General features: G+C 42.7%; 3 protein-coding genes across 5 annotated transcripts; 2 read left to right on the top strand and 1 right to left on the bottom strand.

The window, feature by feature from the left end:
* Positions 1 to 64: 64 nt before the first annotated feature.
* On the top strand, positions 65 to 3165 carry fkbp7 (FKBP prolyl isomerase 7). The gene is made up of 4 exons (XM_010884388.2): positions 65 to 370; positions 1466 to 1617; positions 2647 to 2774; positions 2871 to 3165. Exons 1-4 carry the CDS (start codon positions 150 to 152, stop codon positions 3033 to 3035), a joined length of 666 nt encoding a protein of 221 aa, XP_010882690.1. The 5' UTR covers positions 65 to 149; the 3' UTR covers positions 3036 to 3165.
* zgc:103759 (U8 snoRNA-decapping enzyme) lies at positions 2006 to 18465 on the bottom strand. 2 transcript variants are annotated; one of them, XM_020041235.3, is made up of 4 exons: positions 18289 to 18465; positions 4132 to 4172; positions 3809 to 4037; positions 2006 to 3611 (listed from the first exon to the last, which is right to left on the bottom strand). In XM_020041235.3, the coding sequence occupies exons 1-4, from the start codon at positions 18316 to 18318 to the stop codon at positions 3420 to 3422; spliced, it is 492 nt and encodes a 163-aa protein (XP_019896794.1). In that variant the 5' UTR covers positions 18319 to 18465; the 3' UTR covers positions 2006 to 3419. The 2 variants fall into 2 exon arrangements, with proteins under 2 accessions (XP_019896794.1, XP_010882689.1); XM_010884387.4 differs by lacking the exon at positions 18289 to 18465 and adding an exon at positions 4550 to 4757.
* cxcr2 (chemokine (C-X-C motif) receptor 2) lies at positions 5876 to 10609 on the top strand. 2 transcript variants are annotated; one of them, XM_020041234.2, is made up of 2 exons: positions 5876 to 5906; positions 9462 to 10609. In XM_020041234.2, the coding sequence occupies exon 2, from the start codon at positions 9471 to 9473 to the stop codon at positions 10551 to 10553; it is 1083 nt and encodes a 360-aa protein (XP_019896793.1). In that variant the 5' UTR covers positions 5876 to 5906; positions 9462 to 9470; the 3' UTR covers positions 10554 to 10609. The 2 variants fall into 2 exon arrangements, with proteins under 2 accessions (XP_019896793.1, XP_010882696.1); XM_010884394.4 differs by lacking the exon at positions 5876 to 5906 and adding an exon at positions 6871 to 6992.
* Positions 18466 to 18709: the final 244 nt, after the last annotated feature.

The raw sequence follows: 18709 nt of genomic DNA, 5'->3' as shown, positions 1-18709 counted from the left end.
GCTCCCAACGTTATAAAAGAACCGTTCAAAAAGAGTCGTATTTTCACGAACGACACATCCCTAACCCCCCATTATACTACTTGCATACCAGAAGTGACGTGTTCTGCACTCCTAGCGAAACTTCGGTGCCACGCGTACAGTTTGTTGACATGATGATGCTGCCGAAATTTCTTGGGTTTTGCTTGTTTTTATGCATACACATTTATAATGTAATTGTTGATGTTACAGTTGCTGTTGCAACGATCGATGACGTGAAGATAGAGGTTTTATTCACGCCAGACGACTGCGTAAAAAAGAGCAAAAAGGGGGACCTGATGAACGCCCACTACGATGGATATCTTGCAGAAGATGGTACTCAGTTCTACTGTAGGTATGTGTAACTGATTGACAAAATTGTTCTCAGTTGTTATTAGTAAACCAGATTAACATTAAGAAAAAAACACACGACACACGTTAAAATAAAAACATTTGCACACCAAACTTGCTTTATGACTAGAAAGACAAGACAGATGCACCTTTTTAATAGGACTAATGCCGTTGAAAGATGAAAGAATCATATGTAAAACTTCAGTTGAAAAGTTATCATTTCAGCCAGCACTAAATGAAAGTGGTGTCAAATGTGACAAAATCTGTACAGTTTTTTTGTGTTCTGTGATGTAGTTATTATATCACCCATTCTTATGATCTACACATTTTTTGTGTGCAACAATATGACATTACAAATTCAGTTAGTAACTTATCATACCAGTGTATTGTGCTTAAGGAACCAGAATATATTTTTTTGCAGTATGTTAATACAAGCCTAAAAATATATCATAATAAAACAAAGGTTTGGGTTCAAGCATCAGTGAAATTAGGCACGGGCCCTGACATGTTACCACTTACCAGTCTCAAATTCACAGACAGAAATTACAAAGATGTCTAAGTGTATTTATAACTAATCCAGGATAAACCAGGAAGAAAGTGGACACCGCCAAGCATGAGTGTGTTCTAGGTTGTATTTGAAATGTTAAGACAGCATTTGCAGATACTCAATTAGCCCTGCCTTCCTCCTCAATAAACTGGTCTTTTTTTTATCTAGGCAGACACTGTGACAATTTTGTCAATTAAACATTTGATCTCAACAGTTTTCTGTTCTCTAAAGTAAAATATGATAATGACCCACAATCAGCCTCATGCCGCCTGGACTGGAAATTACAAGCAGAGGTTTCAGATATGTACACCTGGTGGGCCACCTGCCTCCTAAATCTACCTGTGGTCATCATATCAAACACATTATTATTCATAATGATGGGTTAGGGCCTGGGGCCCATTATAATGAATAAGGGGCTGAAGCCCATTATAATGATTAGGTAAGGGACTGGGGCCCATTATGTAACAATACCATGGTTGTACTGTAATATGAAGGCCTTCTCTACTAGAGTGGTGTTTACCCATGATCTTTCACATTTTTCTTGTCTTCCAGTCGCTCTGACAAAGCCGGACACCCTCAGTGGTTTGTGTTGGGAGTCGGACAGATCATAAAAGGCCTGGACATAGGAATGAATGGCATGTGTGCTGGTGAAAAACGCAAAGTCACTGTTCCACCTGAACTGGCCTTCGGAGAAAAAGGCAAAGGTAAGCTAGAGGACCGAATGGGCAGTAGGTCATATCGTTTTTTTATTAAGACAGGATGCAGAGGCTGATTTCTGTCCATGTGATGCTCTTGATCCAAAAAGACAACTTGTCCAAAACTGACGCAGAAAGTTGCAGACCTTCCCATAGCTCGAGAATTAGACATTTTGTTTTCCATTAATGAGTTATTTAATGGTACATAGAGGCGTAGCTCTACAGCGTTGGAGAACGTTCTAGAGCTGCGCCTCTATCAGCTGCATTACCCCAGCACATTGTCAGTTTCATTAATTAGTTGTCGGCTGTGATGAAATGCTGCATAAACACGTGCAGTGATTTATGGGTTTATACATTGATTACGTTGCTATAGAGGGCACAGAATAACTAAATGAAATAGTCTCTCATTGTTTTCCTTTAATGAATAAATGTGCATGAAAATAAAAGTATCACATTCAAACAAATATTTACATAAACAATTGTCAAATTGAATAAAACTTTGGTGTACATGGACTAAATCTTCAACTAACACACAGCACTCAGTCCTTATTTAACTGTGTATTATTTCCACAGCAGTTTCTTGAAGAATGTCCTCCTCTGTCCATGTACTGCACCGCTTCCTCTTGGCATGTAAGCATGCTGGGTATTTGTGGCATTCACACCAAGCATACAGCCGATGCTTTCCTCAGAAAGAAAGCTGTCAGAGCTTTGCATGCGTCTTTCAAATGTTGAGCAGTGGTGAGTTGAATGGGTTTCAGTTGTACTGCATGGTTGTTGCTGTGGGCTTGTCCTTTTGTAGGGGGGGTAGAGGCATGTTTCCCCGGTATGGCAGTGGCGTGACATTGGATTAACATGTATGACGACTAGAGTGATGGAGGAACAAACTGATTTATTCACATGGTGGATGGAGACGTAGTAACACAGCTGTTTGCTGCCGCGGTTCTGTGTGTGTCGGTTCAAAGGTCGTGGTCATTGTGTTTGGCTGTTGCGTGTTGTTTTAGGGAGAGTATTGCTGTAACTATCTTTTGGGCGGACTAGGTCCTGTTCCACCCAACGCCACGTTGGTGTTTGAGGTGGAGGTTTACTCCGTGTCTAAAGGACCACGCAGCCTGGAGTCCTTCAGGGACATTGACCTGGATGACGACAAGGTTCTCACCAGGGAGGAGGTACGAGTTTTGGGAGGGGGGGGCATGCGTCTCTTCTCAAAACAGAATTGTACATTGTTCAGAGGAGGCCTTTAATATTATTGTTGTTATTTTCAGGTGAGATTCTACTTCAAGGTGGAGTACGAGAGAGACGGTAGCAAACCACGTGAAGACTCCTTCTATGAGAGAATGGTGAACGACGTGTTCCAGAAGAGTGACCACGATCGAGATGGACTGATAACGTTGAAAGAGTACAATATTTATGAACACGATGAACTTTAGTACCACCGTTGACTGCACTGAATGACACTATTAGAGTACATTTGTTACTGTTTTTTGAACTTTGTAAACATTGTTGGATATTCCAGAGATGCTGACTAGCCTGCAGCGTTAATAAAACCACTAAATAGTATATATTATTTTGTCTTTAATTAAAAAGCTACTCCCCCACACCTCCCCCAGACACACAGCTAACCCTTCGAAATCGTAAGTTGGCATATTTTACTCAAAGTAGCTATTAGAAATACTGCAAGAGCCAGGTTCTGTTTATTTAATACCATGGAAGCTACAGCAAGTATGGTGTTTTGAGCGATAAAACAGAAGTGAGGGTGACCACCATGATCGTCAGTGTGGTGTCTTACGGCTGGCGCTTAGCGACCGAGGGTGTTACGGTTGTCTCCTCTTCTGCCCTGCGTGTGTAAGTGCTGCGCGTAGCTCCTCCGGCGTGACCAGACCGAAGCGCACCAGAGCGTCCTCCAGCTGACCGCGAGAGTTACCAATGAAGGAGTGGGACAGGAAGTAGGAAAGCCCCCCTCCTCCCTTCAGAGTGTACAGAGGAACTCTGACCATACCCATCACCTGGGAAGGGGAGAGAGGAACGGGGGGCATGCAGTTAATGGTTGTTCTGAAGTGTCATATTTCCTAGGTCTCCCTTGCCTGCCTAAAAAATGCATTGCACTGGAGAGGTAAGAGGGCAGCGATATTGGACTCTCCTTCCACCTGTTTGAGAAGGCGGCAAGGGCCGTCCGACATTAACACACACACACACAAGTTACCTCATGCCCATGGTCTGTTGCTGTGGTAGCAGCTGCCCTTTCCACCTCCCTGATCTCCCGTTCTTCCATTTTTCGGGCGTAGAAGTGAGTGACCAGTTGGGGCAAGGAGGAAGGGGTGTGACAGGAAGTCACATGATCCTCCAAAGAGACTGACAGCGAGAATCCCAGTTCCTCCCACAGTTCCCTGCTCAGGCCCTCCTCCAGGGTCTCCACGGACGGGTCAACGAGCCTGAGGTAAAGGGGTCAGACATCAGAGCACAGTACTTTTAATCCCAATCCTGGTCTCTTCTAGAGTATTTTCTTTTGTCACTCCGGTCGCTCACCCGCCAGGGAAACCCAACAGACCATCGAAACGCATCTGCATCTGTGAAGGGAGAGGAATGCAGGCCGCCAGTTAAGACTTAACTCTAGATGAAGGCCCGCCTTCAGTACCACACTAGAATAATATGCTAGTCTAGAATAATGCAGGCCGTTAGTAATATGCTAGTCTAGAATAATGCAATTTATGAGAAGACTTGATAACCAAAATGATTTACACCAAAAATGTTAGCTATTGTTTACAAGTGGTGCTGGACCGTCTGATAATCTGATTTACAAAATGACTGTTGAATAAAATATGTGAATAAAAGGTTATTCACAAACCACGGGACAATACTCATGAAAACAGATTTAATAACGCTGGCCACAGACCTAGGTCAGAGATGACTAACGATTTAATACACACACATAATTCTCTCTCACCAGTACGACGTGTCTGATAGGGATTTTTTTAAACAGTTTATCTTTTGTATCTGCATATAACATTATATGACAAGCGTGTCTGCACCCGACACACTCCAACGCCTTCTCTCTGGACAGCTCTCCGCTAGCCATGCTGCTGCCATAAACACATTAACAAACGTGGTTAGCTGACCAGTGCCCGGGTTCCAAGTGCTCTCTGTTTACAGGAAGCTTCTGCCACATGACAAAATAGGTTACCTGAAATTGCCCTATGTCGCCATCTGGTGGCTGGGGGGATTGAACTCCCTCGGAGCGTTTGACCAACGTAGTGTTCCGTAAGTTTTGGAAATTAATAATACATTGTATCATCAACGAGTTAATCTTACAGCTCCGCACGGGATAATGTTTCACAGTAGCCACATTCCTCCACTATGTGGGATGTAGAAATCCTCTGATGGCACATATTCAATTTAACCCTGAGCTTGCCTTGTTAAACCCTGATTATTCTCTTAAATTAAATATCATGACTGTTTCCTCAATAGCTGGGAATAATGTTTCCGATATATTTCGGTAATATAATATTTGTTTAGGTTGTGCTATTTTAAGACGGACAGGTATTATAGCTAACCATAGACAATCATCAATGACTGTTAGAAGTAAAAAATGTGACAAATCTGACTAAATAACATTTACAACATTTAGGTGGAAAGTGAAATACCTCCCAAAATGTCTAAATGTAAGTGTATTTACTACTTGAAATCAAGCTTGGTTACATGCAGGGGCGTCTCTACATTAGGGCCGGGCCCCACCAGATGTCACTGTGAAGCAGTGCACAACATCATTATGATCATGATGATAATTCAGGGTACCAAATAATATACACGGATCAGCCATAACATTATGACCACCTGCCTGGACTCCACTAGACCTCTGAAGGTGTGCTGTGGTTTCTGGCACCAAGATGTTAGCAGCAGATCCTTTAAGTCCTGTAAGTTGTGAGGTGGGGCCTCCATTGATCAAACCTGTTTTCCCAGCACATCCCACAGATGCTCAATTGGATTGAGATCTGGGGAATTTGGAGGCCAAGTCAAAACCTCAAACTCGTTGTTGTGTTCCTCAAACCATTCCTGAACCATTTTTGCTTTGTGGCAGGGTGCATTATCCTGCTGAAAGAGGCCAATGCCATCAGGGAATACCGTTGCCAAGAAAGGGTGCACATGGTCTGCAACAATGCTCCGGTAGATGGTACGTGTCAAAGTAACATCCACATGAATGGCAGGACCCAAGATTTCCCAGCAGAACGTTCCCCAAAGCATCACACTGCCTCCGCCTGATTGCCTCCTTCCCACAGTGCATCCTGGTGCCATGTGTTCTTCAGGTAAGTGATGCACAAATGAAACATTATTCATCAGACCAGGCCACCTTCTTCCATTGCTCCGTGGTCCAGTTCTGATGCTCACATGCCCATTGTAGGAGCTTTTGGCAGTGGACATGGGTCAGCATGGGCACCCTGACTGGTCTGCAGCTACACAGCTCCATATGCAACAAACTGCAATGCACTGTGTGTTCTGACACTAGCATTACATTTTTCAGCAGCTTGAGCTACAGTAGCTCGTCTGTTGGATCGGACCACACGGGCCAGCCTTCACTCCTCACGTGCATCAGTGAGCCTTGACCGTCCATGACCCTGTTGCCGGTTCACCTCTTTTCCTTCCTTGGACCACTTTTGATAGGTACTGACCACTGCAGACCGGGAACACCCCACATGGGCTGCAGTTTTGGAGACGCTCTGACCCAGTCGTCTAGCCATCACAATTTGGCCCTTGTCAAAGTCGCTCAGATCCTTACAGTTGCCTGTTTTTCCTGCTTCTAACACATCAACTTTGAGGACAGAATGTTCACTTGCTGCCTAATAAATCCCACCCACTGACAGGTGTCATGATAACGAGATTATCAGTGTTATTCACTTCACCTGTCAGTGGTCATAATGTTATGACTGATCGGTGTATCAGTGTTTTTCACTGCAACTGTCAGTGGTCATGTTATGGCTGATTGGTGTATGGTCTCCATTGTTTGCTCATGATAATTCATGGTTAGGGCTGTAACACTTATTAATGACAGTCATCCTTCTGTCTTATAGATCCATAGTTAAATACATAATTAGTGTTCTTCACTTATCCTCCCTGGATCTCTATCGTTACTCCTGATGTATACTTTATGTGGCTCAGTTTACTTCCCCCGCAATATGACCTAGCACTGTTCATGGGCCACTGACTTTCACAGGAAATGAAAAGGTTTATCTTGTGTGGTAAATGTTGAGATCTTTAACTGTGGGTGGGAGAAGACACCGGAGGACTTCGGTTTATTTAGAGTAAGCTACTGAAAAAGCCTTTAGTTTCTGAGTATCACGTGCTGAGACAGACACTGTGGTTTGTGCTGCTTTGCTCAGGTTTCAACAAGCTGGGTAAGGATTTGATTAGTTATCCCATTAATCCTCTGGACTAAAATGTAATTTCCAACAGGAATGACCTCTATGTCATTATTTTCACTTATGGTTATACCCAGACATTGTTAACCATTAAGCTTTTAATATTCTTGTGCATAATCTTGTCAGACACTTGTTCACTGTGGATTATTTTGTGATTTATGTGACAACTGTAATTCCTCACAAAAGATATGAAGACTCTAATGGTAGACATGCCAATATCACCTTATGTTCTTTAAAGGGACATTGTATAGAATCCTGCCTCGTCCTCCTCTTTCCTTACCAAACGAGACTGGTATAGTACCAGCTAGTTCAGGGCGGTTTAGGATGGGAAGGAAAGTACTGACAGTGTCTAAAGCGAATATAAGGAGATTACAAGTAATTGTAAACTGATGGACGGACCGGTGAGAAAGTTTAAATGGGGAATATGTCAGTCACTTGGATACATTTTGTGGTAAAATATTAGTTGAAACATTAACTTAAGCCATCATAGAATCTACATTATGGTAAGCCTGAAATAAAACAGTTCACGGTTATATTGAAACCGTTTCTGGCACGGAAAAGTTCATCTTCAGTCTCGCTAGAAATTGCTCCATTCATGTGATTATTCCTAGTAAGTCTATTACTGGCTAATAAGCTGTTAAAACGGCCAGTGGCGAAAGCAATAACGTTCATAGATGCTATGGTGGAGGTAAACTTAATAAGAAACGTTAGTCAGTTTAACACAATCCTCAGGAGTCTAGTGACTGTTGAGACATGTAATTCCGTGGTGTACTGGTTAACGTCATTGCCCTCTCATGTGGATGATCTAAGTTCAAATCTATTGAGGGCAAAGACATTTATTAATTATTTCTGGTAGATTCCGCGATTCTCTCGTCTTTGCACTTGATACAAAAGTTAGTTATCGTCGCCTTTATTGATAGTTATTCTTATGCCATGAAATGAAATAGCTTTGGCAGACTCGCTAGAAATATATCAATTCTTATGACTATTCCAGTAAGTTTTTAGATATCGGTAAAGCTTATTACTGGCTAATACGCTGTTAAAACAGCCAGCGGCAAACGCCATACATAGACGCTATTTTTGGTGGAGGTAATCTTAGTAAGAAACGTTAGTCAGTTTAACTGTAGCAATGTCATTCAGGAATGACCAATTAACTATTAAAACGGCCAATGACAAAAAAAAAATTCTTGATAGAGACAAGAGGCTATACTGACAAGTGTTGTAGTGGTCAACGACACAGACTTTCATGTGGGCGACCCACGTTAGAATCTCGAGATGACTGCCGTTTCTATTGCGGGCCGGCTGAACTAGGCTTGCCTGGTTTCTTGTTTTTATTGAAATGTGATTGAGTTAAACGCTTACTGTGTAAAGGTAGTAATTCTAAAATGTAACTAGATAGTTCAGCAAGATAATGTATCCAAATGTTTCCCTGCCTTGTCACCAGTTTATATACTTCCTTTGCTGTCTAGTGGGCTAGTTCTGTGTATAAACCTCATGTTTTGTGGTGACCCCAGGAAGACTAGCTGCTGCTTTTGCATGGGGGCAGCAGTAATTTTTCTTTGAGACAAAAATATCTTTCCTTCCTGCACATGCATAATTATTACTGAGCATAGTGTCACATCCCAATATAACAAGGATGTGACAATTTTAGAATAACATTTATTTTCTTAACTCATCCTCTGTATTTTGGCCTCATTGTTCTTGGGGCCATATTGTGAAGGTGAAGAACAATTTCAGTATTTAGGACACTAATAATATTTTTCATATGCCATGTAAGGAAAAGGTGAATAGACCTTTTATAAATAAATATGAATATGTTTTGAGTAGCTTAGCTTGCCTTCCTGCAAATCGTTCTGGTGATTTAGGACAAACATTAAAAGCAAATCAATACTCCAAAAACACCCAAATACATACAGTATGGAAAGCTTTCAGGCCCCTTCACTACCTTAACATTATTTTGTGTTACAGACTTTATAATTTACTTTATTATTTTCCTTAATAATATTTACAGCTCCAGAAAAAGAGACCACTGCACCTTTTTCTTTCCTTTCCAAAAAAGTCGAAAAGGAAAGTTTTGAGTGAGGAACAGAAGGGTTAAAACTTCTCTTCCACACTCAAAACAAGTAATGTGTGGTGGTAATTCATGCCGGAGTGCTTCAAAATCAAAACGAATTAAATGCATAGATCTATGTGACTTATCTGCAAATAATTGTTGTCTGAGCTTGAAAAGTAAGGAAATAAAGGAGCCAAATAAACGTCTGCTTTCCCAAGAGACATCCAAAAAAGAGACATTCAAAATGAGGTGTTTGGTTGCGAATGACCCATCAGTTTAACTGGATTTATATACTACGACAAGGCTTCCCACAATGGTAGAATAAACTGACAGCGCTCAAATGTTGGTTTTGATCCAGATGTCAAAGCACTGTTCTTGATCTTTCCATGCAGCATAAGGACATGCCCGAAATGGAAGTTGACTTCACAGATCCAGAGAACGAAAGCTACAGTTACATTGGTGAGAATGCCTACGATGAGTACATGGGCCCCTGTGAACCCTTCATAGTGGGCCTGAGCAGCCTCGGCCTGATGGTGACCTACATCCTGGTGTTCGTCTTCAGCGTGTTTGGCAACAGCGTGGTGATCTACGTGGTGTCCTGCATGGCACGGGGCCGGACCACCACGGACGTCTACCTGATGCATTTGGCCCTGGCCGACCTCCTCTTCTCCCTCACGCTGCCCTTCTGGGCGTTCTACGTCTACTCCCACTGGATTTTCGGGACCTTCCTCTGCAAGTTCCTGTCCGGCCTGCAGGACGCAGCATTCTACGGCGGGGTCTTCCTGTTGGCGTGCATTAGCGTGGACCGCTACCTGGCCATCGTGAAGGCCACGCGGGCACTGTCCCAGAGGCGCCACCTGGTGGGGATGGTGTGCGGAGTCGTGTGGCTGGGGGCGGGGCTTCTCTCGCTGCCCGTGGTACTCCAGCGGGAGGCCATCACGGAAGAGGATCTTGCTAATCACACCATCTGCTACGAGAACCTGGGAGAGGACAACAGCGACCAGTGGCGTCTGGGCGTGCGGGTGCTTCGCCACGGGCTGGGCTTCTTCCTGCCACTGATGGTCATGGTCGTCTGCTATAGCTGCACGATGGTGAAGCTGTTCAGCGGCGTGCGCAACGGCGGCCAGAAACACAAGGCCATGCGCATCATCCTGGCCGTGGTGCTGGCGTTCATGGCTTGCTGGCTGCCGCGCAACATCAGCATCCTGGTGGACTCTTTGATGCGGGCCGAATTCCTGGGCGAGACGTGCGCCTTCCGGAACAGGGTGAACGTGGCTCTGTATGTGACCGAGGTGATGGCCTTCATGCACTGCGCCATCAACCCGGTGCTGTATGCCTTCATCGGGCAGAAGTTCCGGAACCAGCTTCTGGCGATCCTCCACAAACACGGGCTGATCAGCAAGAGGGTGCTGATGACTTACCACAGGGGCTCGAACCACAGCATTGCCAGCCAGAGGTCCAGGAACACCTCTGTCACCATGTAATGTGTCTAGAAAGAGCGGGATGTGTTTTACTGGTTCCTCAAGCTATCATATATATAGAGGTGTCATATATATATATATATATATATATATATATATATATATATATATATATATATGTACAGTGGGGAGAACAAGTATTTGATACACTGCCGATTTTACAGGTTTTTCCACTTACAAAGCATGTATATGTATACATTTATATATAGTATATTCGGCAACCTCCAGAATTATTTGCATCCTAGTAAAAAATGAACTAAAAGGCTGTGAAATGTTGTCGTTGTTCATCAGCTTGGTGATAGGTGTTTGTGTAGGCTTGGTGTGTAGCTTTGGATGAAGTTACTGGGTGAAGTACTGTATTTGGTCTGTTATCCTATTTTATTGCATTTTTTTGTTTTGTTCCATTGGTCAATCATAACTTCATATTTCCTGCTGTTATGTTTTTGTTTAGCCTAGGGAAAGGGGATTGCATCTGGGGAGTGCAGATAGGCAAGGGCCCCATGGGCATACACATACCAGTAGTGAGTCCTCTGTATATAGACACTAGGGTAGTATCTGGGCGGGCCACCCTCTGTATTTCTTTTTTTTTAAAAGAGAGTCCTTAGGTGTTCCTGTGTCAGTTAAGTTCATTATTGTTTATTTCCTTTTGTCCTGCCCAACCCCTTTTTCCAATTTTACCACCGTACATTATAGGAGAGATCAATAAACCTCTGTTGAAAACGATACCTTCGGTTGTCTGTCGCCTAGTCCTTCCTGCCATTCCTCTTCCCATAACAGCGTCTGTTTAGGCGTGTTATGTCCCCTCTAAACAGTCCAGCGCCTCAATGGCACGTTGTTTGCTATTCCAGGTTTATCATTTTAAAATGATCATTAGAAAACCTGTTTGCTGTTATGTTACAACAGCTAAAAACCGTTGTGCTGATGAAAGAAGCTATACAACTGGCCTAGACTAGTTCATTATGTGGAGCATCAGCAATTGATTACAGGCTCAAAGTGGCCAGAAACAAAGAATGTATTGTTGTTCTGGGAAATGAATTAGCAAAAGAACACAGACAATGGACAGAGGCGGATTGTAAAAAAGTGTTATGGACTGACAAATCGGATCACAAAGAACACCACTTTTGAAATGCAGACTAAATGAAAAGTTGCTGAAGCAGTGTTTCACGCTATTTGTCAAACATGGTGGAGGCACTGTGATGGTCTGGGGAAGCTTTGGTGGTGGTGAAGTAGGAGATTTGTACTGGGTAGAAGGGATCTTGAAGGAAGTCTATCCCTCCATTTTGCAACACCATGCCATACCCTGTGAATAAACTATGCATGAACTATTTAGGGAAGAAGACGTTAGCTGGTATTCTGTCTATAATGGAGTGGCACAGTCACCGGATCTCAAACCTTTTGTGGGAGCAGCTTGATTGCATGGTATGTAAGCCAATCCAATTTTAGGGAGGTGCTGCAGGAAGAATCGGGTGAAATCTCTTCAGATTACCTCAATAAATAGATATATACTATGCCAAATGTCTGCACAGTTCTAATTGCTGCTAATAGAGGATACTTTGATGAAAGCAAAGTTTGAAGGACAATTCTAAGTTAAAAATCATTATTTCTAACCTTGTGAACCATTTTGCTATTTGTCCTATTCAAATTAATTTCATGTATGTTTTCAAGGGAACCATGGATATTACCAAGTGACTCCAAACGTTTGATTGGTAGTGTATATTTTTCAAGTGGACTCTTAAGTGCTCACCCATGACTTCCTATTTCACTGGGGTATAAATATGATGTTGGAGAACAAAAAAGTGAAATGCAGCAAAAGGCCGTTGACGTTCATAAATTAGGCAATGGCTGCAAAAAATAGCTGTGTGACAAAAAATACACATGTCACAATATGCGCAATCATTTGGAAGTTAAAAACTTGTGATAAACCTGCTTGCAATTGTATGCTGCTCAAAAAAGTAAGGGAAAACTTAAATCACACATAGGGTCTTGAAGTATAAATACAGCTCTGGAAAAAATTAAGAGACTGCTGCACCTTTTTCTTTCCTTTCCAAAAAAGTTGAAAAGGAACGTTTTGAGTGAGGAACATAATTTTTTACAGGGCTGTATATTAAAGATCAAAATCTTTACTTTACATTGTGTAATTTGATGAGAACAAATTGACATAACAGCCAATGGAAACAAAAATCACCAACCGATTGAGGGCTGGATTCAAACTCACACCAAACATCTATGTAAACAATTGAAATCACAAGCTGTTCCAACTTGTGTGAATTTCATTACGGCAGCACATAATGTAATGTGATGAGACAGCGGATGGTGTCCTGGGGGATCTCCGCCCAGACCTGGTTCAGAGCATCAGTGAGCTCCTGGACAGTCTGTGGTGCTACTAATATAAAGTCCCAGAGCTTCTCAACCGGATTCAGGTCTGGGGAACATGAGGTCCAGTCAATGGCATCAATGCCTCCTCGCACAAAGGAACAGATACTGGTCCTGCTGCTGGGTTTGTGCCCTTCTACTGTACTGTCCAGTTCTCCTTGTGTAACGGACCGTCTCCTGGTATCTCCTCCATGCTCTTGAGAGTGTACTGCGAAGCACAGCAAACATTTCTGCGACGTATGGATGTGCCATCCTGGAGGAGCTGGACTACCTATGCAACCTGAATAGGCTGCAGGTACCACCTCATGCTACCAGTAGTGACAAGGACACTAGCAAAACACAAAACTAGAGAAGAATCAGTCAGGAAGAATAAGGAGAGAGCAATTGTGTGTGGCCAATACCTGCAAAACCATTCACCTTTTTGGGGGTTGTCTTGCTGTTGCCTCTCCTGTGTACCTGTTGTCACTTTCATTTGCACCAAAACATGTGACATGGATTCACAATCGCTTATGCTTCCTCCCTGGACAGGTTTATATCCCTGAAGTTTAATTGACTTGTTATACTGTGATGATTACGTGTTCCCTTAGTTTTTTTGATGAGTGTATTTCGCCCCCACACACAGAGGTAAAACATTTTTTAAGAATCAAAACAGTAGAATTACAGCAGTTGGTTGAATCTTGGCAGCACCAAGTCTCCAAAACCATAGATTTTTCACCTTGCCTGCTCAGGATGCAATCAAGCAACCTTTTGGTTTATATTCTGATGCTATAACCATTAGGCTAACAGCTGCCTACCTGATACCCTCTGAAAAAAAGTAAAGAAATGTAGTTTAATGTAATATTTTATATCTAAATTTGATTTGACTATGCAGAAGAATTGGAGGAGGTGCTTAAACATGGGCAGAGTCACTTAAAAAGGAGTAGCACCTCCCAGGCTACTTTGAAGTAAAATCTACTTTATATATGATGGCCACAATATTTTTGGATATCTATTTTGCCAAACAAATCTATATCAAACTTTTGTGCCACCCAATTTCAAAATATTCATGTGGCCCTCGAGTCAAAAATTTCTGCATAAAAATAACAAATAAAAATAAAGGAATAGATAAGTAAGGTGGTCTGGGGTGGAGAATGGAGAGATTTTATTTTATAATGCAATACTTATGTTGGTTATGGGTATGCATTCACTTTAACCTTTGGTATCTCATGCTGCTTTATTGCTTGCTAAACATAAATTACAGTACAATTACAGCTGTCAAGGTCTGGTGTGTGAAATCTTTTTTTTTTTTGCAACTTTTACTTGAACTATCTCTCCAAAAAATGTATTATAACAAATAGGCAAAAACACTATTTAAAAAGGTTATGTTGTTTTCTTAATGTTATCACGCTTTAAAAACTACAGTTGTGGATATTATATTTGGCAAGTGATGATATGATGATATCTTATCTATGAAAACAGAGGGAAGCGGAGATGTGACCGATGTGACTCAGTTACATCTTGAGGTCTGTATTGCAAAATACCTCTAAAATCCTGCAACTGTACTCATATATACACCAAGATATCTCACGTGGATGAAGCAAGTAATTTAATACATTTGAAGAGGTCAATAATAACCAAGAAGTCCTCTCACCTGAACATTTTATTTTATTCCCATGTTCTGTGGCCCACAGTAAGCAACGGTGTCCCAAAGAGACTAACTGGAACATGCTCACCACATCAAGTCATCTCAAAACTCACCCCAAAATAATAAAAACACTCTGCAAAAAATATTAATTAAATATGTGTGTCCCCCATATCAAATTCACTCTTAAACCCTTGTCTGAAAATAATTTTTCACAAAATAGCTATACAGCACTCAAAACACCACCCGTCTCCCAGCAACTAGATATCAAAGGTCATCCATTACCGCAGAAGTGTCGTCTGCACGGAGTAGGGTGAATGCGCGCAAGGCTGCTGGTCCTGATGGCCTCCCCATGTGCTCAGGGCATGTGCTGGGCAACTGGCCGAGGTCTTTACTGACATTTTCAACATGTCACTGGCCCAGGCGGTGGTCCCAACATGCTTCAAGACCGCAAACATTGTGCCAGTGCCGAAGCAGTCAACTGCATCGAGCCTGAATGACTTCCGTCCGGTTGCACTCACCCGCACAATCATGAAGTGCTTTGAAATACTAGTTCTGGCCCACCTTAAGTCCTGCCTCCCCTAACACTGGATCCCTACCAGTTTGCCTACCGGTCGACCAGGCCTACATAGGACGCCATCTCCACAGCTTTACACTCTGTACTGACCCACCTGGATAACACCAACACCTATGTGGGAATGCTTTTCATAGACTTTAGCTTAGCATTGAACACGTTCATCCCCTCTAGGCTGGTAAACAAACTCCATGACCTAGGGATCAGCTCTCCTCTCTGCAACTGGACTTTGGACTTCCTAACCAACAGACCCCAGTCTGTCAAGTTAGACAATCTCACCTCATCCACTCTGATCCTGAACACTGGTGTACCAAAAGGCTGTGTGCTGAGCCCCCTCCTGTACTCCCTCTTCACCCACGACTGTGTTCCTGTACACAGTTCCAACACCATCATCAAGTTCACAGACGACAACACGGCGGTAGGCCTGATTAGTGACAATGACAAGTCAGCCTGACAACAACCTGGCGCGCTGACAACAACCTGGCCCTCAATGCAAAGAAAACCAATGAGCTCATTGTGGATTGCAGGAAGCCACGCCCCAGTCCTCATCGAGGGTACTGAGGTGGAGCGTGTTTCCAGCTTTAAATTCATGGGAGTCCACATCTCTGAGGACCTCTGCTGGAGCCTCAACACCTCAGCCCTGGTCAAAAAGGAGCAGCAGCACCTGTACTTTCTGAGTAGGCTGAAGTAAGCCCAGCTGTCCACCAAGATCCTTGTGAACCTTTACCACTGCTAAACCACAGTGTGGATTAGCAGCTGCTCCATAGCACCGGAAGGCCCTGCAATGGGTGGTGAAAACCACCCAGCACATCACTGGTGCCCAGCTTCCTGCCATCGCAGAACTCCAGCGCAAACGCTGTCTGCACAGGGCATGCAGGATCACCAGGGACCCTTCACATCCAGGCCACAAACTGTTTGCCCTCCTACCATCAGGCAGGCGGTACAGGTCTTTTTTTTCCTGCACCAGCAGGTTCAGGAACAGTTTCTTCCCATCCACTGTAACGCTGCTGAACTCTGTGACCCATCACACACCATACCCCCCCCCCCACCTCTCAGGGACCTTGTTGCACTACTCCCTTGTACTACTCTGACACTGTCTTGCTATGCCTGATAATGGACGTTTCAGTTGTTAAAGGTATGTCTACCTCAGGAACCTCACCGCTGCTGTCCCTGCATTTCAGTTGCCTTGAATGTACCTTGTACATTCAATTTGCCTCTTTACACATTCTGCTTGCATTCTTACAATTACACATACATGTCTACCTCGGGACCTCTCACTGCTGCCATCCATGCATCCTGGGTGCAGGCTATGTTCATTTATTACTCCTTCATTTACCTCGTTTTGTACATCTTGAATGCCATTTTGGAATTGCCGTTTGCATCCGAATAACTATTATCCAACTTGTAACACACTATGCCTAATACTGTAAACGGTCTGCCCTCCTCTATTTGCCTTATTGCACATTTAGTATTGCCATTTGTACTGCATTTGCCTTCATTGCACATCTACACGTTCCACTGGTAATAAACATATATTTAATGTTTTGTAAATACTTGTACATTTTCTGCCCTCCTCTATTTGCACTTCTCAATGACAATAAAGTTTAATCTAATCCATTAGTCATAGTGACTCTCAAAAATATTTACACCCCTTGGACTTCACATTTTATTGTGTTACAACATGAAATCAAAATGGATTCAATTAGTGTTTTTCTCCCCTGAGCCACACTGAATTAATCATCTTCCTGATGACGTTCTCATTAGGAATTGAACTAAGCAAATGCGGGACTCCTAATTTTATCCATTCTAATTTCATGTTGTAACACAATAGGTTTGAGGGGAGTGAATGCTTTTGAGAGCCACCGTATGCTGGAACAGTATACACTGTATGTGTACATCCACTGTAAATTAATGTATATAATGTTCCTATCCCATTATCTCATATATGCTCATCATGGCCAGCATATACACCGTCTTTCGAAGGTATTGGGACAGTACAGCATTTTGTCTTCTTTTGGCTCTTTACTCCAGCAAGTTGTGATTTGAGATCCATTAATCACAGCTATGGTGCAGTTCGATAACTACGGTTTTATAACTTTTTTTCTCTCGGGGTACACACAACAAGTAAGGCTGGCAGAAACTCCTACCTCTTACGACCGTTCTCATGCCAGAAACAAGAACTTATTTTTGTGGGGTTTTAATCTTTGACCACAATCTGTAGTTGTGACCTGAGAAAGAAGACTTGTCCAGTAGAACAATGACGTTATAACAGCAACGTTCAGCTCATTTCACATGAAAATCCAAGCATATTATATATCCACCCATAATCTCCATCCACTGCATGCTCACCCACCCGTTGATGTATGTCAACATTGCCTACATGTTGAGTATTCTTTCCCTTTATGTTGTCAATCACTCTCAGCCCCATCAAACTAAGTGTATATTTGCAAAAATATTCCTAATGAAAAAAGGGCAGTCTTGATCTATAGGCCTAACCGAAAAAGGTTGCAAATGCCAATTATTTGTGTAACTAAAACAGCACAGGTCTTCTGACATGTTCTGAAAGTAAACTGCCACAAGATGGCGTGCCATACTGAACAAATAATCGTAACACAAGATGTTGGTACCATGTTTCATGAGCTGAAATAAAACATCCCAAATAGCGTTTTCTTTCAAATATTATGCACGTTGATTCTTGTCAGTATCTTCCTTAGTCGTATAAACTGTAACTTCGTAAAACCTTTAAAAGTGTTGCAAAAATTGTTTTATAATTTTTTTTTGCAGAGTCCCGGCACCAGGGTTTCTCTCTGACCCCTGCCTGCTTTGTATCGTTGAGCTCTCAGGTCTCGTAAACAGTAGCCTGTAAGTCACAACCTCCAACACAACTTTTTCTGTCAGCGCACACCATTAAAATAAAATAACCATGTCAGACAAATTGAGATTCCCCATAATGAGGCTTATTAATGATCCGAAATCCAATTTTTTTGTCTATTCATTTGTTGTAGACATCCTGGAACCAAAGAAGTCGTTAAATTTAGTCTACGAACAATTGCCTTGAACACAAACAGACGCTATTTCAGCCGACACTATTGCATATGCTAACACACAACCGCTGCTACAGTACAGTTAAATCAGGATGGCAAGTCATGCATGCGCACTTGAACACATACCTCACATTGAAATACTGGAGATTGTGGCATTGCTGGTAGGATGCCAGGCAGTGTTCTGTTGTGTGGTGTCGTTGTCACTCGCCGCCTGCTCCTATGTCACGCTGGAAGGCGGTTGGCATGTTGGCCAGGCGTTAGCGAGGGCAGATGACTCTGGCGCCCTCCAGCCACGCTCGTTACTCCGTGCCAGGGTCTGGTATGCCGGACAGGTGCTCAGTGACCCGGGCGAGTAAAACATTAGCCGACTACTTGAGCTTTGTTATCATATTTACGTGATTAGGTGCACTCTATGTATTCCTATGAGGGTTTTCAACCTCTTTCAACTTTATTTTCTGTCTATGCGTTTCATCGTATTGATATATTGTATTGTTTCACCAACGTGATTTAATTTCTGCGCTTGTTTGCTGTACCCGAACAAAAACTC

This window comes from Esox lucius, chromosome 20, assembly GCF_011004845.1.
Source record: "Esox lucius isolate fEsoLuc1 chromosome 20, fEsoLuc1.pri, whole genome shotgun sequence".
Lineage (NCBI taxonomy): Eukaryota > Metazoa > Chordata > Actinopteri > Esociformes > Esocidae > Esox > Esox lucius.
The sequence above is the reverse complement of the archived record's forward strand: the minus strand, read 5'-3'. Positions and strand labels throughout refer to the sequence as shown.

What these genes read in the sequence shown, in the direction of transcription:
- zgc:103759 (XM_010884387.4), bottom strand. Translation starts at nt 4,681, where the DNA reads ATGGCTAGCGGAGAGCTGTCCAGAGAGAAGGCGTTGGAGTGTGTCGGG. An exon ending in CTGTTGGGTTTCCCTGGCGG is followed by an intron (nt 4,038 to 4,131) that starts GTGAGCGACCGG and finishes CCTTTACCTCAG; the next exon opens with GCTCGTTGACCCGTCCGTGG. An exon ending in CAACAGACCATGGGCATGAG is followed by an intron (nt 3,612 to 3,808) that starts GTAACTTGTGTG and finishes TCCCCTTCCCAG; the next exon opens with GTGATGGGTATGGTCAGAGT.
- cxcr2 (XM_020041234.2), top strand. Translation starts at nt 9,471, where the DNA reads ATGCCCGAAATGGAAGTTGACTTCACAGATCCAGAGAACGAAAGCTAC.
- fkbp7 (XM_010884388.2), top strand. Translation starts at nt 150, where the DNA reads ATGATGATGCTGCCGAAATTTCTTGGGTTTTGCTTGTTTTTATGCATA. An exon ending in GGTACTCAGTTCTACTGTAG is followed by an intron (nt 371 to 1,465) that starts GTATGTGTAACT and finishes CTTGTCTTCCAG; the next exon opens with TCGCTCTGACAAAGCCGGAC. An exon ending in CTTCGGAGAAAAAGGCAAAG is followed by an intron (nt 1,618 to 2,646) that starts GTAAGCTAGAGG and finishes TGGGCGGACTAG; the next exon opens with GTCCTGTTCCACCCAACGCC.